The 17,712-nt window shown below is 35.0% G+C and overlaps 1 protein-coding gene across 1 annotated transcript; it reads left to right on the top strand.

Annotated features, from left to right (window-relative positions):
* The first annotated feature begins 10,092 nt into the window (after window positions 1–10,092).
* Window positions 10,093–12,124, top strand: LOC103708442 (transcription factor MYB30). The gene is made up of 3 exons (XM_008793371.6): window positions 10,093–10,337; window positions 10,815–10,944; window positions 11,518–12,124. The coding sequence occupies exons 1-3, from the start codon at window positions 10,205–10,207 to the stop codon at window positions 12,044–12,046; spliced, it is 792 nt and encodes a 263-aa protein (XP_008791593.3). The 5' UTR covers window positions 10,093–10,204; the 3' UTR covers window positions 12,047–12,124.
* The last annotated feature ends 5,588 nt before the right edge of the window (window positions 12,125–17,712 follow it).

Here is a 17,712-nt window from a genome sequence, read left to right as displayed (position 1 = left end):
CAGGGGCAGTTTAGAATAGTAGAGAGACATCCTCTACCGTAGTATATTTTGCAACTTATAAGGGATTGCATTACTTTCTAAGCTAGTCATGTCTACCGTGAGACAAATAGAAATATAGATTAGATTTTGTAGCTAGCATTCTAGTAATGCACTACATGCCGATTATGTGAAAGTGCGATTTTTTATAATATTTTATTTTTTAATTTTATTGGATGCATTTATATTAGATAAGCATGGCTCGGTACGGTTTATTTAAAAAAAAAAAACTTTATATAGACTTTTGGGTGTTTGGTGCTGAGGGTACTCATAGAAGAATTCTTTACATAGACTTTTGGGTGTACGGTGCAGGTCAGTGGAATTTCTCTCTCAGTGTCATCGTAAAGGCTGGTTGAATGTGAATAGGTTCATAAAAATATTTGGTCTCAACTCCCAGATGGATTGTTATTTCAGCCTTAATTGCTTCAACTTGCCTTCAGAAACTCACCATCGGCGACTTCATCTCAAAATGCTGAATGCCCAAGTACTTGTTGCCAAACATGCTATTTTTTTAATACTAGTTGAACCACCTTGCGCATCCTATGGTGTCAGCTTAGCCCTAGGTACAGGTGTCCTTGGACAAATGACATTGCATGAAAGAAATAAAGTATTTAGATTCCAAGGATTACAATAACATTACACAACACTGTAAGCATCCAATTGAAATATAAAGAAACATGCCAATTTGTGCAGCCTAGTTTTGGCTTTCAGCACTCACATCTGCTGCATCTTTGACTGCAAATACTAAACAACTCTGATTGGGGAAATATTATGAATTTTTGACAAAAATGTTGCTCTGACTCCCATCCAACCTTTCCATCAGAAAACAAAAAATGACTTCCATCCAACCCACTGAGAACTTGGCTTCAACTTTCTTTTTCTTTTTCTTTTTTGCCTGTCAAAATCTTTGACAACCCATGCTTTAGGAATTTCTCACATCTTGGTTTATGCAAGATCTGCTGCTTTCATATTATTAGCCGATGAACGAAGTATAAATATTTATAGCTAATCTCATCTCGATTTCAAACTAAGCTTGAACAATCCTGTCATATGACTCAGCTAAAATTGAATATTTGCATTTTAATGTCAATTAGCCAATTTTAGGGTTATATCCAAGCTTCCACTTGTGAGCCGGGATAGTTTAAGTTCAGCACATTTTACAAGTTATGTGGATATTGATATATAACTCATGCTTGGCACATTTCGTAATCGAAAGGCATGTAGCATCCTGTTACTTTCTAAGCTTGAGCACTTCATTGTTCATATCTTCTTTCCCACTCCTACAAAATTGCTAGCCAACATTTTTTTTTTTTTTTGAGAAGAACTTCACAACCTTAAAATATGTCCACTTGCACATCTACTGATTAATTAGGTGAGAGCCCAATTTTTAGCACGTTATGCTTTATTCAGTATAGTAATATTTTGCAGCTTATGCAACAGATTTTATTGATGCTATGTTGAGATTCACTTTTTATTCAAAAATCTTTCTAATATAGTGAATGCAGGTCTGAGTTGCATGATCAACAAAAAAAAAAAAAAAAGTATAGCATATTCTAGTTAAAAAAATTCTTGAAAACTAAAGCTGCGGTAGATTTGTGCTCAAAATAGGATGGGGAGACAGTTCGTGACAAAAAATGAAGCTGGTGTTATACATTAACTTTTAAGATTGATTCAATTCATCTCAACCATGAAAAAGAAATAGTTATACAGTAATTCCAAAATCTTTAGTCAAACAACATTTGCAGTCATCTCCATTTACTCAAAAAATTCCACAAACCAAAAATATAAATTTATTTATATAGAAATATAGAGATACAAATACTTTTTTTTATTTGAGAACCAAACGTAGTGGGTAGCCTCCCTTGGTCTCTGGGCACCTCCGGCAGAAGCCAAGCAGCAGAGTCCGGCAAATTCTGGCCAAAATAGTACACTCTGATGTGAAAAATAGTACGGTGCATTTCACCAAAAAAAACAAAGGAAAAAGGTACGATTCGAACACCGTGGCGGGCACGGACAGCCGTATCTCTCCTTTAGAATTTGTGAAGATTTCCCCAAGAAAACCGTGCATGGCATGAGAGACAATGGCGGCATTCCTTGAGTCTCGGTCTAAGAGACAACCCACAAACTACGTTCTACTGCTGGTACTGCATTCCTTCTGGGTGTGGTACATTCTAAAAGCAATGGCATAATCTGTAGTCGTTTTTGCTAGCCAGTGGACCTTTTTCTTTGAACAACAATAATGGAAGACTTCATGGCTGGAGTTGCATAGCCTTGGCGTAGGGATGATTGGAAGATACATAAATAATTCTTGTATGGCAAATTGAGTGGTTAATAAAGATTGAAATTACCTTCGAAAGAGTAAAAATTGTTTGCGTGCTTTTTTTTTTTTTGATAAACCAAAAAAATGTGTTAATCTGGAGTAAATACATTTCATGGAGTTAGACAAAATGAGATTTATCAAACTCCCTTGATTTCAGGTCCAAAGAATGGGCTTACCATGGTTTGCCAAATAATATTTTACTAAAAATGGATGGCCTGATAGGATAATAGCTTATATTGGTATACAAATAGGTTGCAGATCAGACTAATATGAAATAATTAATTATTCAAAAATTAAGTAAATTATAATTTTTTTAGAGATTATGGATGATTTGAGAAACTTACCCTTACACCCCTTAGGTGTATTTTTATATAATATTTTAATCTATAACTTAACCATCTTGCAACTTAATAAAATATTATTTAAATTGTTAATCTTAAATAAAACATAAATACCATATGGAAAAAAAATTCGAAAATAACTAAAATAATGTTAAGCAATATAACAACTATCCAATGATATAAGAAAACGTGCGCATCATCCTTTCTATCTGAGAGCAATTTCGATTTTTTTATATAAGTTTAATGAGTTCACCTGAGAGCAAGCATCTAGTCAAGCAACAAACAAAGGCAAAGCCAATATAACTTGATTCTCATGCCAAATAGGTTCTAATCTCTGCAACTTATTTGTATAGCAGAACTATTTGGCCACCAAGACTAGTATTTGGTTATTATAATCATGAATATTAAAAAACATGTATCTTAAGGTCCCACCAAGAAAAGAATCATATGTTCTGCATCACAAAAAGGAAAATGGACAGCATTCACAGCGACATCCACTCGAGAAAAAGATTATATTAAGGGATTATTTTGTTTCGAATCCTTCTCTTTAATATGACAAACGGATCCTGATTAGATTACTTTGTGTTTGTTATATGACTTCATCGTGCAACAATGTTCCAAGAATATTGTCTGACTTTTTGTGCCATGAAAACGTCTTTCATTTTTCATGTCAAAGCTGTACGGATATTAAAGTTATTTTTCATTTCAGGGTTATCAAAAACAATGCTTATGACCATATGACATGCAATGTGAAAGCATTAAATTCAGCTATTCTTGGTGCATGACATCGTGTGTAATTGCAATCCAGTTCCATACCAAGCTCTACAACTAATAAAAGTATCTCCCTCGCGGAACGTGATTATTTACACACACTGGTTCTATCCTATCAGCAGTCAACAAGTTTTTTTATTTTAATCTGTAACTTTTCTTAATAGGTGCAGCAGTTGACACATGTTTCAGATTTCTTTCTCCTTATACTATTTTCTTCACAAGCTTCACCTATAAAATTTAATTTTCAGATTAGATGGACGATTTTACCATAGATATGGCTTGTTTTTTCGGGTTTTGTGAACTCAGATAGGACACTGGAGGCCATGCTGCTCTTGCCTGTGGCTTGGTTTAAACTTCTTATATCCTAGAATTCACTAATTAGAAAGAAAAAAAACGTACATGGACCCCTACAAGGTTTAGGGGAAATATAGATTTCTATCGAATATTTCAGAAATATACATTTTATTTCTTAGTTTTTTCTATGTTATAACACATAATTCCCTATTGTTATCTTATACATATCCAACCTCATGGGCATTAATTTGTTTCTCTAAAATATGAAGTTTGTGCAAGAAAATTTATGAGAAGCTCAAATCAGAGTCTCAACATCTTTATAGTATTGTTTACAATGATATAATGAAGCAAACAATATCATGAATGATGCTGAAATTTATTGTTAACCAAGAAGTGCATCACTTCAAGCACCGGTGTCACTTGGCTGCCTTGAGTAGATTGTGATCTTTGAAGAGCGAAAACAGAATATTAGATTGTGGTCTTTGAAGAACAAAACAAACTATTGATTTTCTTTTTGTGTTTGCGTCTTGTTATTTGTTGTATTTTTATTATTAAAGAGGAATTGAAGTCCCAAGATGGGAAGAAACATGCCCCAAAAATGAAAAGGATAATGTCGTGATTTGCTTTTGTACTTTAGAAAGGGCATCGCATATTTCTGAAACATTGGGTGGGATTTGTAGTTACCTCAAATCTCGAGAAAGGTTAGTATAATTTACTCTAAAAAGAAAATCATAGGTAATAGCTGAAAGTATCACCAGATTACATTTTATTTATTCCATTGACACTAAACAAATTAGTAATGTATATAACGTTACACAGGGGTTAGCGTGCATCATCTACATGCTTTAGGTGGGACGCTTGGAAGGAAATCGGCTGTATCTTCTGGAAGGTTTCACCTTTTTTCGTACGAAACCACCACTAGGGATCACCTACTGCATAGATCTCAAGGCACTCCAAGCTCCATCATTCCTCTATCAGCATAAATCTCAAAGCGAGCAACTAATGATCTAGCAAAATTCTTCTTTCATGCAAAAGATACACTCCTGTCCTCGCTTAAAAACTCTTAGACTACACATCTTCCATCACGCCCGCATATACTCAATACCTAACATACTAAGAGTTAATCTAAAAGATAGTAATTCATGTCATTGTTGATGTTTTTTACTTGATTAATGACATGAATTTTTAAAGACTAGAAAGAAGATATGCCTCACACCCCAGAAAATGTGGTTAGTGTAAAACAAGTGAAAAATTCTAGCGAGTACAAGCAATGTGCCTTGGTGCTGGAGGATCCAACTTTTCCCGAGTGTGGGAGGTGGATTCCAGCAATCATAGCCTAAAAGCAACCCTTCACTTCTGTGCTGGTGCCAAAATCTAAATGTCGGAAAGTTCCAAGATTATGTGCTGATTTGCCTTGTATCTAAAGGAATTATCATGCCAAATCGATCCCCCCACGTAGGAGAATGTGGCTTTGTGCCAAGAAAAAACGGAAGGCTTTGATAGACCACTATGTAAGTCGCCCATCAAAAGAAATGACCTCCAATGGAGATCAAGACTAGACTATTGGAATAGAGAAGAGCCAATTATAATTGTCTTTTAAGCAGATGATTACATTAGTCTTATTAAATACATCATAAACATTATATAAGCAAAAGCAATATTTATTTTATTTTATTTCATTTTTAAGAAATATGATATATGCAGTTAATATATATATGCAGATATGCACCAATAGACTATAGTTTCCATCGAATATTCAAATGAGTTATTTCTTATGATGCATCTATACATATTATTATACCTAAAAATTCTGTTGCGGGTGTGGAATTTTACTGTTGCTCCTCAACATTTCATCGCACATTAAGCAAAAAGAAATAACACAGTTTCTTGTATCAACCTGATAGTTTTCCCACTTCTTTATTTAGATACTTTTAAAATCTACAAGAACCTTAAAGGTTGCACCAGTATCTACCTAAATTCAAATTACATAAGCAAGGCAATAACCTTGCTTCCTTATAACCTGCCGATCCTCCCATGTACAAGTGAGAGTACTAGATAGATTGCCTTAGAGCTAGTTACGTAATTACCATAGCTCCATAAGATTTTGGAGCATGATATGGTTATAATAACAACTATGCCACAAAATGATTCATTTATATTACTTTTTTGATGCATTAAAAAACTCCAAAAAAAAAAAAGTTACATAGAACCAATGTAATGGACAAGCCACTTTCCTTGGGTGGAATTTGACATCAATTCTTGAAGACCTCATTTTTTTGCATTAGAAATTCTTTAAGATCTCTTACTAGTAGAAGAAATCCATGGAGGACTAATTGTGGCTAGTTAATCAATTTTAGGGTGGGTCTTCCATAATTAAATATTCTATTATTACAAGAAGATCTTGGTGGGGGGGGGGGGGGGTGTAAGATATTCTTTAACTTTAATGTGTCACACTTTTAACCCACTTTATTGATATGCACTTTACAAAAGAACAGTTTTATTTGTAATCTGAAATCTGGATTGTAAAATCTAACTTTATAAACTTCACCAATCTTCCAATATGAACCTGAAACCTTTACCTAGTTTTCGTGCGGAGGGGAAGGGTGACAACTAATGAACTCAAGTATTGTTGGCCTTGGATTTGACCTTGTTCACGCTCATCATAATTTTAAAATTCTTATGAAGCATTAGAAGAAAATCCTGTATCCTCGATTCACTTCAGATGATGACACCAAGGCAGGTTGTCCAAGTGTTTCCATGCAGAATTTCAAATATGAAGGCATGCTTTCAGTCCCACAGCCTATCTATTAATATATGCTTGGCACACGAGCAATACTAGGTCGAACTTAAGAGAGAATGTATATATTATTTTAATCTTCACTTACATATATCGTATAGTCCTCTTTTCATCAATGTATGGATCTCTCAAGCTTAATATCTACGGGGTACAATCCCTGGTCTCTTGTTTTTTTTTTTTTTTCATTTGGTTTAAGGATTACCAGTTCATGACTGCACTTGTCCTTTCTTTGGATTAAGGTGTCCTACTTGTCCTTCTACGACAAGTTTATGGCACAAAAATTCAACGCCCATGGCACTTCTTCCACTATTAAACACCATCTCAACTTGAGACTATAAACTAGTTAACGTAGGGGGCCAAGTATGCAGCCTGCTTCTTCTTTCAAACCAGTCTCCAATCATAACACGGCAGCTGGCATCCTTGGTCAAAATTAGCCATTATGTCAGTGCAATTGGACATGAGTCGGAGAGGCTGACCGAGAATTTGGGTCGACCCAATCTAACGACTTTGTTCCCCTGGTTGGAGTCTCCACTTTCGATATGTATATTTTTTCAAACAGACACAAGCCATTAATTTCATGCCGCTATATTGGACTCCTCGTGCTCCATAGCTGCGAAAAGCCCACGGTCGCAGAAGGAAGGCGACAAGAACTATCGAAGGGTGAGACTTATCTCAAGAACTATTGAAGCTAGGGTCCATCATCAAAAAAAAAAAAAAAAAACTATTGAAGGGGGAAGGTGTGAACCCTCTCCTTCTCTCCATGGTAGCTTCGGCCAACCTTCCTGCAGTAAAATTTCTCGCCTACATCTCCCACCACTTGATGGATGTCTCGCGCGTGTTTGATAGTCTACATTATTAAAAGTGAAAGGAAGAAAGCAATAAAAGAAATAAGACCACCCCCACGTTTTTCTGACCATAAGACCATGCATGCAGTGGTCGCTCGTACACGCACGGATCGCCACCAGTTTATCTTTGGATGCGTAGAGATGCCAGTGTCTCTACAGGAACCAGCCATTTGGCCTTCCCCTAAGCTTATTCCTATTAGTGTATCTCATGGCGGATTTTCTTGATTAAAGAAAGGTACCCTATGGCAGATTATCCTGCTGGGATGCTCCTTGGAAGAGCAATTGATGAGTACTAGGTAATAAAATCTCTTCCTGCCATAGATGAATAAAGTTCTTTTCCTAACAAATGATGGGAGGGTGCAGTGCCTTTTAGATAGTGCATGTTTACCAAGAAGCGAACCGAGCCGCAGACTGAATTGCTACCTATGCGGCTCAGCATGTTGGAAAAGTTCTCTGGACTCATCAGGGGGTCCCTCTTGCACTGCTGTGCCAGATTCTTATTCTTGATTCAGTTGGCTGCACTTACACTAGAGTAGGGTGAATAACCATTGTACCAAAAAGAAAAAGCAATTGATGAATACTAGATAATGAAATCTCTTCCTGATGTAGATGAATTAATTTTCTTTTCTTGGTCTCAAAATATTAGTTAAATAATAAGCTCTGGTTTATTGGTAAGTGGAATAGGATATCAATTAATGAGGTGGATTCGATGCAGTTAACAAAAAATCGAAATCGGACCCGAAATCTACCATCGCTTGTTGAAACCAAAACCATTTTTGTATTCATTTTTGTATTCATTTCGTAATTTTTACATATAAATAATCAAATTAAAAAGCACCATCTATAATTTTTATAATATCATTCATATCAATTTAATGGATAAATATATCCAAAACTAATAACATTGCCGCTAAACAAACTCAGTTAATAATATAACCATCAACTTTATTCAAAGTCTATAATTTTATTAATATCAAGAAAAGTTTTATAGATTACCTCATCAACATAAAAGTCATTTTCACTATTATCTTATGGAGTTCCTAATTTAGATTTATACTAAATACAAGAGGCATTAAGAATGTTACTTATGCAGTATGTTCAGTAATAGGTTCGGTATCAAGTTTAGTGCCGGATTAAGTTTTGGGTTAGAGAATTCATCGGAATCGAAACTGAAGCCAAAATCGAATAATTTTTTTAATTTTTAAAACCATTATTTGAACCATCCCCATTTAATTTGAATTAAAACTACTTCATTCGGTTCAAAGCCAAATAAAATATTTAGATACCCATTCATGTTGACATCCCTAAAGTGGAACAATCCATGCCTATTAAGGATGGGATATATTTTAACATCATTTGTAATAATTTAGGTCCTCACTCAAAATAAATAATCAAAAGATATTATTTAAAATTTTTGATTCTATATAAATACGCAAGATATCCCTAGCATAATCGGTATCGAACTAAACATACACTCGTATGAGTCCTCGTAGCAAAATGCCTCTTTAATAACAAAATGGATAGAGCAGGTAGGGCCATGGAGAAAATAAAAAGAAGAAAACAAAGGGAGAAGCCAAAACAAGGTGAAAATATCGGCTTGAAAATGGATACATGGATCTCTATGAAAGAATTGTTCTAGCTCACTCTCTCTCAAAGCCACCTCCAACCTGAACCCCCCACCCCAACACACACAAAGACACAAAGAGGCAAAAATATATGTCCGTTTCTAACTTTATTCATCTTAGGTTCAGGGAACACTTGCCTACATCAAGTTTTATACACTTATACCCCCTCTCTTTTGTGTAACTTTTAAATTACTTAGTAAATCTAACTTCTAAGTGCTTATAGAACCTTTGTTTGTTTTTTTAGATACTTTTTACATTGGCTAACACAAAAAATCAAAATGTATATCCTATTTTAGTTGTATCAGAAACATGTTCCCCTTCGTAGTTTGATAAGAAAGGTGCAGAATGAATTCGTTACAATTATGCTATTCTTTTACCCTTGTAGTAATCATATGATTTTGGACCTTAAAGTTCCATTGACACACACCTAAAGTTATCACGATGTCGACTCAAAATTAGATGGAGTCTAAATCAGATTCCCATGCACTTAAACTTATATTTCTATGCAAACTTGACCTAATCTAACCACGAGATCCCACCAAGTTATAATGATAGTTGCACCTCGCTGTTAAGATATGCTCTATATTCAAAGTTTGACTTGAACTTCGTTAGGATGCAGCTTGATCAGCATTTACCAATAGGCTGCAAGAGATGTTTTTGACTGATTTAAATAGTAGATGATGTCACTGGATGCATATATATCATCTCGTTCTAAGGCTGAATCCTTCTTCATTATAGGGTCCAGTGCTGATTACAGTATTGAAGACGTCCAATTGAGTGCTTTGATTAATTGGATGGCCCTACGCAACTGGGAGGCACCCCAATTCTTAATAGTGATGGACGCTGTCAAGTATACATCCGGACTTGGTCTATCGCCTAGACTAGCGAGCGGGACATAGTCATGGCCTTGGAGAGGGCCGGGGGAGGGCTTTACCTAAGCCAGCGTCAATAAATAATTAGCACTACTCCTTTGTTAAAAAATATCAGGGGAGAGCACACTCATTTGGAGGGCCCCTCCTTCCAGGAAGTTGCTGCAACTTTGAATGAATTAGAGCACGTTGTCTACTGGGTTCAGCGCAAGGATAAATAGCGTAGGGGCTTCCTCTGCTCTTCTCAAGAGCCCAGGGATTAGAGGAAGAAAGAAGAGCGAAGAGTTGAGCTGAGTTGATACCAAGATGGGGAGAGCTCCCTGCTGTGAAAAGATGGGTCTGAAGAAGGGGCCATGGACTCCAGAAGAAGACCAGATACTGACTGCTCATATCCGGAGATATGGCCATGGGAATTGGCGCGCGCTGCCGAAACAAGCTGGTAAGTACGAATTCACTGACAAGTTCTCGTTATAACCTTTGAAGAACTTCTGATTGGTTTTATATATCTACTCATTGAAGAATGTGAAGAGATCGGCTTTCATGAAGAGACAAGGAGGTTTTTAATTCAAAAAGTGATACTTTGCGAATATTTTTCTACGGCTATCTTTAGTTTTCTTTTTTTCATGAATCATGGGAAATGACTTTGCTCCACCAAAAAAGAAAATATTTGAAAATTCTTACCATTGTAAAATAACAATGGAAGCGTTTTAAGGCCTTGATGGCTTGATGAAAGAGAGGTAGTATCATAAAGTCCATAGTTTTTTTTTTTTTTGAGCAAAAGTTCCGTAAAGTGAGTTGGTCTTTGAAAAACTTTAATCAATTCAGGTACTTCGCAGTCATGAATGTTTTGAGCTTTGATTAGAGATGAATGAGGTCTCACCACTCTTTACATTTATCTAAAATTTTATTTCTTTAGGTCTGTTGAGATGTGGGAAGAGTTGCAGGCTTCGATGGATTAACTACCTGCGACCGGATATCAAACGAGGGAACTTCACAAAGGAGGAAGAGGAAACCATCATCCACTTGCATGAGAAACTTGGGAACAGGTACAGTTCAACACAAAATACGGCTCTCCTATCTTTTTTCCAGCGAAGTATACCGTTTCCTAAAAAAAAACACAGAGAGAAAGAGACAAAAGGGCATAAACAGCCACAAGATTTTGACTGGAAATATTTCAAAAGAAATAGGAGAAGATGCTTCTTAATTTTTTTGTATTTATTCTCTTAGCTTGCTAATGACCTCGGTTAATAAAAAAGAAAGTTTGGAGAGTCTCAAAGATTCCTTTCGTTTTGGCTTTGGCTACCACCACTACATGGACCTTTACATGCCTACAGGACCACAAGCATTAAGTTGTCAACACCTTGAAACCATCCATACATGGATGAATGCGCTGTTTATCATATTAGAGTTGCTTTCAGACACTACAGATTTCCTCACACTATAACAAGATGAACCTATAAACAAAGCATTGGTAAACCTGTAGTTTTGTTTAGTCAGTCAAATCAAACAAGAAAATAAGAAATTTGTATTTATCTTTCGACATGCAAGTGTGTTGTACAATTCTTGTTGCATAAAAAAAAAATGGTCTCTTAATACAATTCTTTTCATGTTTTCGATAGATGGTCTGCGATTGCTGCGAAGCTGCCAGGGCGGACGGATAATGAAATCAAGAATGTGTGGCACACACACTTGAAGAAGAGAGTAAACCCGAACCAGGTGGCGCAAGAATCAAAGAAAAAGACCCAAGTTGATGCCATGATTGAGAAGGAGTCCAAACATACGCCTACACAACTCAATTCAGGCTTAACGCACCCAAGATTTGATGATCCAAGACTTCTGCCAGTATCCCCAGAACGATCATATAGTGACATCTCATGCACTGCTACTGATTCATCTACAATATCGCGAGAAAACACTTGCAATGTGAGTGTCAAAGAAGAGAGCTTTTCTTCAGAAGAATTCCCGGTGATCGATGAGAGCTTCTGGTCAGAGACATTATCCATGGATTTCACAGCATTAGAAGGTCCAACATTTGGTCCACTAGGGGAGCCCTTTGGCTCATTTGGGGCATCCAATGATGATGACATGGACTTTTGGCTAAGGGTGTTCATGGAAGCTGGTGATTTGCAGGCTTTGCCACCAATTTAACCACTGGAAGGGACATGCGATAGATTCCATTTTGATGTGAATGAGGAAATTGACTTTAGATAAATTTTTTCCTATAAATTTTTCAGTGGTGGGTGAATTCGTTAACTCTACATCAATCGAGAAAGAGTCATAGGTGAACTGGGCGAGTTTGAAAATTTAACCGTTTTTGATCCTTTCTTCCATGTATAGAAACAGATATTGCCGTGTGGATTTTTCAAACAGCAAAAATTTGTAATTTGGATATTTTCCTAATAGAAACGATTTTTATTTACACACCTCCAAACCTCTTCTATGACATCCTGATACTTTTGTTAAGTTGTCATTCCATTTCTAATTAATGTTCCTAAAGCAAGCACGACAAGGTAAAAATCTATATGGTTCTTGTGCTCTTCCATATATAACCAAATAAAGTGCTATATATATATATATATATATATATATATATATATATATATATATATATATATATATATATATCAATGTCAGTACTGTAGCATTTTCCTTTCACCTCGAACTTGGAGTTGTGCATCTTGCCATGGTCTGCTTATAAAGCTCCTGATCAAACTTTGGACAGAGCAATAATAAAAATAATAAATGCCCTATATTCTAGGGACTCTAAGCCCCAGTTAGCTGGTCCGATGCCTTTGGCTTTTCAAGCATGATAAGAAATGGTGAATTGGATTTCATCCAAGAAAAAAGAAAGAAAGAAAGAAAGGAATGATGAATTGTTCCTTACTTTGCTAGACAAGTAATTAATCTTATTTTGTGCCAAAAAAAAAAAAAAACTGTATGGAATTTTAATTGTAGAGCATTTAGCACCAAATTCAACGCTCACTACTTATAACATACCATTTGTAACAACCAAGGTATTTTTTGGGGTTTATGGTTACACTCGATGAACCCGTATTATAGTGTTCCCTAGTCCATATAGGCTATGGGCCGAATTCGCTCTGATATCATTTATAACAACTCAGGACCTCATCCAAAATAGCTAAATGAAAGGTACTATTTAGGTTTCTTGATCCTATATAAGTATCCAAAACCTAACGAATAACCGATGTGGGACTAAACACATGCTCGCACATGCCTTTAGAATAAAACTAGAAATGGAATTCTAAATTCATTAAAACTAATGACTAACTAAATAAGAATTCTATTAGAATTAGGACTTAGCAATGAATCTCAACAAATATGTCACCTAAGTCTTATCATAGTTCAGTGGTAAGCACACGTGTGGAAGATCGGGTAAACAAACAACATCGTGTTGTGGTCAACTTAGGATTTTCGCTATAGCTTACAAATATTTCTGATATTTGTAGCAGGTAAATATATCATGGTCCTTGGTTAAAAAAATATTTTTTTGATGAAAATTAGCAAATATTAATTTGTAGAACCATGTATATGTACCTTCCACTGCTTCAAACTTGAGGTATAATATTATTTAAAATCTCAAATTAATCATATATTTTCAACTCGAAATGCCATATATCAGAAAAAATCTGATAAGATTTTCTCTCTAGCTTACATCACCTTTTGCACGTTGTCTTCTAACAGAACTTATGCCATCAGGCAATTCAAATTGACCAATTCCAGTTAAGATTATATTATTGTGAACCAAATCCTATGTGATAAGTATCAAACAAGTCATGCACAGGCAGCACAGCTTCAATTTGGAAGATGAGAAGTAACCTTGAATAAAGTTTGTGGGCAGATTAAAATTCCCTCATGTCTTTGCACAAATTTCTTCTTTCAACTCTTTCAGGAAATCAAAACCCTAGTCATGGCTGGCTCCGTCCACGAGGGGGAAGGCTACCCTAACTTGTGTACAAAAGGATAAATTAATAAACTTCCTAAGAAATTATCAAGTGTAACTCAAGGCTTTGGAATTCCAAAGTAAAAATCCTTTGCAAAATAATGCTAGCTTCGCCCATGCGGAAGGCAAAATATTGTAGTTTTTCCATAAGCTGATGGGAATGGAAATCCTGATTTGAAAAGTTTAATCATTGTCTCTTGATGTGGTTAACTTGACAAACAACCAGATGAATTATATATTTATTGACTAGTAGTACGATTAATGATTCACAACTTCTCTTATTATGGATGTAAATAAAGAATTAGTCATATAAGCTATATACCTTATAACTGGAAAACTGAAACTTGGTCACAGAGACGTGAAGTTATGAACATTCTCGAATATAAATGAAGAGCAGAAACATATTATCATTTAAACCAGTATCCATTCTTACCATACGCACATGCACAAGCATCCATGTACGTAGTACACATGCATGCATGCAGATACACAACAGTAACAGGCACTAGTATTTAGAGTTCTTCCAAGCCTTCCACCCTCACAAGTTTTTATCTTTTAAAATTTCTCTTCAGGAGGTCTTTATTGATGGTATCCTTGTCTTATCATATCGACTTGAAGCATGACAAGGCAGCGGTTAAACCCATCTAGAGACAAAGACCTCTTGGAGTTGGTATCAGATGTAATTTAATTATAAACTAGGATCAAGCTGCCTTTTTTAAATAGGCAAGACTTCGTGTCCTTATACATTGTTAGTTTATGATGGGCACGCCGATAGGGTTATCTTTCGACAAGAACTTTTTTTATTATAAAATAGAGTGTAAGAGAAAAATTGGCCTGATTTAGAATATTTTAGCCTTTTAATTTAAAAATATTATCGGACTTGATATCGACCACTTGGACCATTGTGGATAGAATAAGATAGGATCCAAAAATAAAATCCACCATATTGAACAAGCAAATCATAAACCAAATTTTTAAAGGCTATATTTTAATTGTAAGACAATTGATTGAGATTATATTTTTTCAAATCAGATAACTTTTTGAGATTTACGGCATAGTGCCGCTTGCTAAAAGAAGTTGCACAGGGATCATATCCAAATTTTATTATTTGGATCCCAAAACGGGTCAATTAAACTAGTTTTTTTGTAGAAAAAACTTGTTGATATAGAAGTTGAGATCTATAAACAACATCTATTTTTGCTCACGTAGGATTTTAGCTTTTTCATGCTTATTTCTACAAACATCTATTTTTGAAAAACTAATTTTATTTAAATTAGAAGAGAAATCCAACGCTAATTATACAAAGTGGATCTTACTATTATAAATAGAGACTGTATTCCTTAGTTTTCGAATCATCAATAATAGAAAAGAAGACCTACATCCTACTTTTATCAACTTTCCACTATTCTTTAAATTTCTATTGAAATATTCGAGTTGAGTAGGATGAAGAAATTTTTCCTTCTCCTCAACAGGAACTTTTTTAGATAAAGATAATTCAAAATTTAAAGACGTACACTGGCAGATAATCATCCAAAAGTTTTTTTTTTCTTTTAGGGTTCATATGGGGAAGAAAGTATGGCAAAACCATCCTTCTTTTACTTGAGAATTATACCATCATTTCTTTTGAATAGAATGACATATGGTTATACCATGCATTTGAAACATGTCAATTCTCCACCTTAATGTGGGTGAGCTATGGAGTTTTTGTTCTAGGACCGTCTAACAATATCCTACTACAACACAAGCAAATAATTTCTCATGCAAATGTGACAATGAGTGAGATTTTCTTATTTTTGCTAAGTATACAGACTCGGAGAATTAGGATACAAGCTTTTGTTTTCCTGATTCATTGAGCTCAAGACTTTTCATGATCTAATTGTTAAGAGTTGTATGGAAATGTAATATCTTACATCCAAATATATGATATATATATATATATATATATATATATATATATATATATATATATATATAGATATATATATATATATATATAGATATATATATATATATATATATATATATATATATAGAGAGAGAGAGAGAGAGAGAGAGAGAGAGAGAGAGTACAAAGCAACATGATCCCATGATTGATAGGAATGTACACGGCATGCTACATCAGCATGATCCCATGATTAATGGAAATATATAGTATGCCAGCATCTCATAAGTGTGATGAGTTTATGCGATATGTGATCTTAAATGATTCCATGATTGACAAGACTGACATGGTATGTGATCCCATAAGGTTGACTAGATGACCACTGTATGTGATACCACAAATATTTACACAATTAATGGGATTAGGTGACATATATGATGACATCTATTTTAAGTAGTCATGATTTTAACAATTCTTCCCCTCAAGTTGGAGCTTGCAAATCAAGAATGCCCAAGCTGTCCTTTAATTACAATTGAAAATGAGCTGTACTCAAACATTTGGTGAAGATGTCGGCCAACTGATGAGAGGTGAAAATAATTATACAACATAGTCATCTATAACTTTTTCCAAATGACATTCAAAGATTTGGCGAAGATAAATATAGAGTACAAAGCAACTTGTTCGATAATATTGATGGGAATGTATATGGTATGCCCCCATCCTACAAGATTGATGGTCCATATATGATATGTGACCTTATAAGATTCCATGATTGATGTGATCTCTATGATATGTGATCCCACAAGATTGACTAGATATCTATGGCATGATCCTACACATGTTTATATAATTAGTGGGATTGATTACAGATATAGCATCTATTCTAATTCATCATGATTTTTCTAATACCAATCTTGTGTGACCTTCTGGACTTGAACTCGTCATTACTCGAGTGCTCATACTAAAAGAGAGAGCCCAATTTTTCCAATAATTACTTTCAACTACAAAATATGTATGTGTATGTAAACTATAATTCATTGGCTTTGTACTCCTAATCGGTGACCAACTCACCTCCATTTTAATTAGAGGGCAAAATGGTACGTGTAGAGGTGCAACAAAAGGTCAGCGACTATAGAGTATAGCGGGAAAAAATAAAAGGCAGAACGTTTCCACGTTCTTACACGATATAGAAGAACACTTAGTTGAGGCATCAGCTTTCCTTTCTTGTCTACAACCGGACTTCATTAAAATTATAGTTATAATATTCTCCAAAGCACTGAAGGAACTCCAATTATTGATATACTTAAGTGGATCTTTTTTCCCTAGAATATATTTACGTGGATATTTATTCTCTGAATCATTTTCAGTTCATGCTTCTCATTCACTACTAGTCGTTATTACTTTCTATACATGACCAACATAGAGATATATTGTTCTAGCTTTCCTTTTCAATCGCTTTATCTGCTCAAATCTTCCCAAACTTCTTGCAGTTTCTCGTTTTTAATTTCCATGGAAGAAGAGCTTAACTTAAGCATGCGGCATTGCTTCTTCTACAGGCTCTATCTTGAATTCTTGCGATCAGCCACTTGATTAAAATAATCACAGCAGCTTAAAAATGCGACAATTACCAATGCCATATAAATTCTGGGAGCTCATCTGCTAAGGACTTTTCTTACAAGAATCTTTCTGAGGATGACCTAGTTTTATGATGAACTGCATCGATCACCATCAAGTTCAACCTCATTGTCCCTTTTTCTTCTTTTTTTTTCTGATTAAAATGACGTAACAACAACCATCGACCTCATTGTCAAAAATGATGTTCTTTGTTTTTTTTTGGGAGAAAATCAAACAAGCTAGTTCAGTGGATCCCTCTATGTTTCAACTATAGATGTCTCTGTATCTTAGCTGTATATATTGTTTCAAAATAGATGTCTTTTTGTCTTGGGTGCGTCCGGGCTGTGTGTAATGGTT

This window comes from Phoenix dactylifera, chromosome 3 (genome assembly GCF_051530095.1).
Source record: "Phoenix dactylifera cultivar Ajwa chromosome 3, Ajwa_hap1_PhDact_Kaust_v1.1, whole genome shotgun sequence".
NCBI classification, from domain to species: domain Eukaryota; kingdom Viridiplantae; phylum Streptophyta; class Magnoliopsida; order Arecales; family Arecaceae; genus Phoenix; species Phoenix dactylifera.
The sequence above is the reverse complement of the archived record's forward strand: the minus strand, read 5'-3'. Positions and strand labels throughout refer to the sequence as shown.

Coding starts and splice junctions, on each gene's coding strand:
- LOC103708442 (XM_008793371.6), top strand. CDS start 10,205: ATGGGGAGAGCTCCCTGCTGTGAAAAGATGGGTCTGAAGAAGGGGCCA. Junction 10,338..10,814: donor CGCGCTGCCGAAACAAGCTG/GTAAGTACGAAT, acceptor TTATTTCTTTAG/GTCTGTTGAGATGTGGGAAG. Junction 10,945..11,517: donor CATGAGAAACTTGGGAACAG/GTACAGTTCAAC, acceptor TGTTTTCGATAG/ATGGTCTGCGATTGCTGCGA.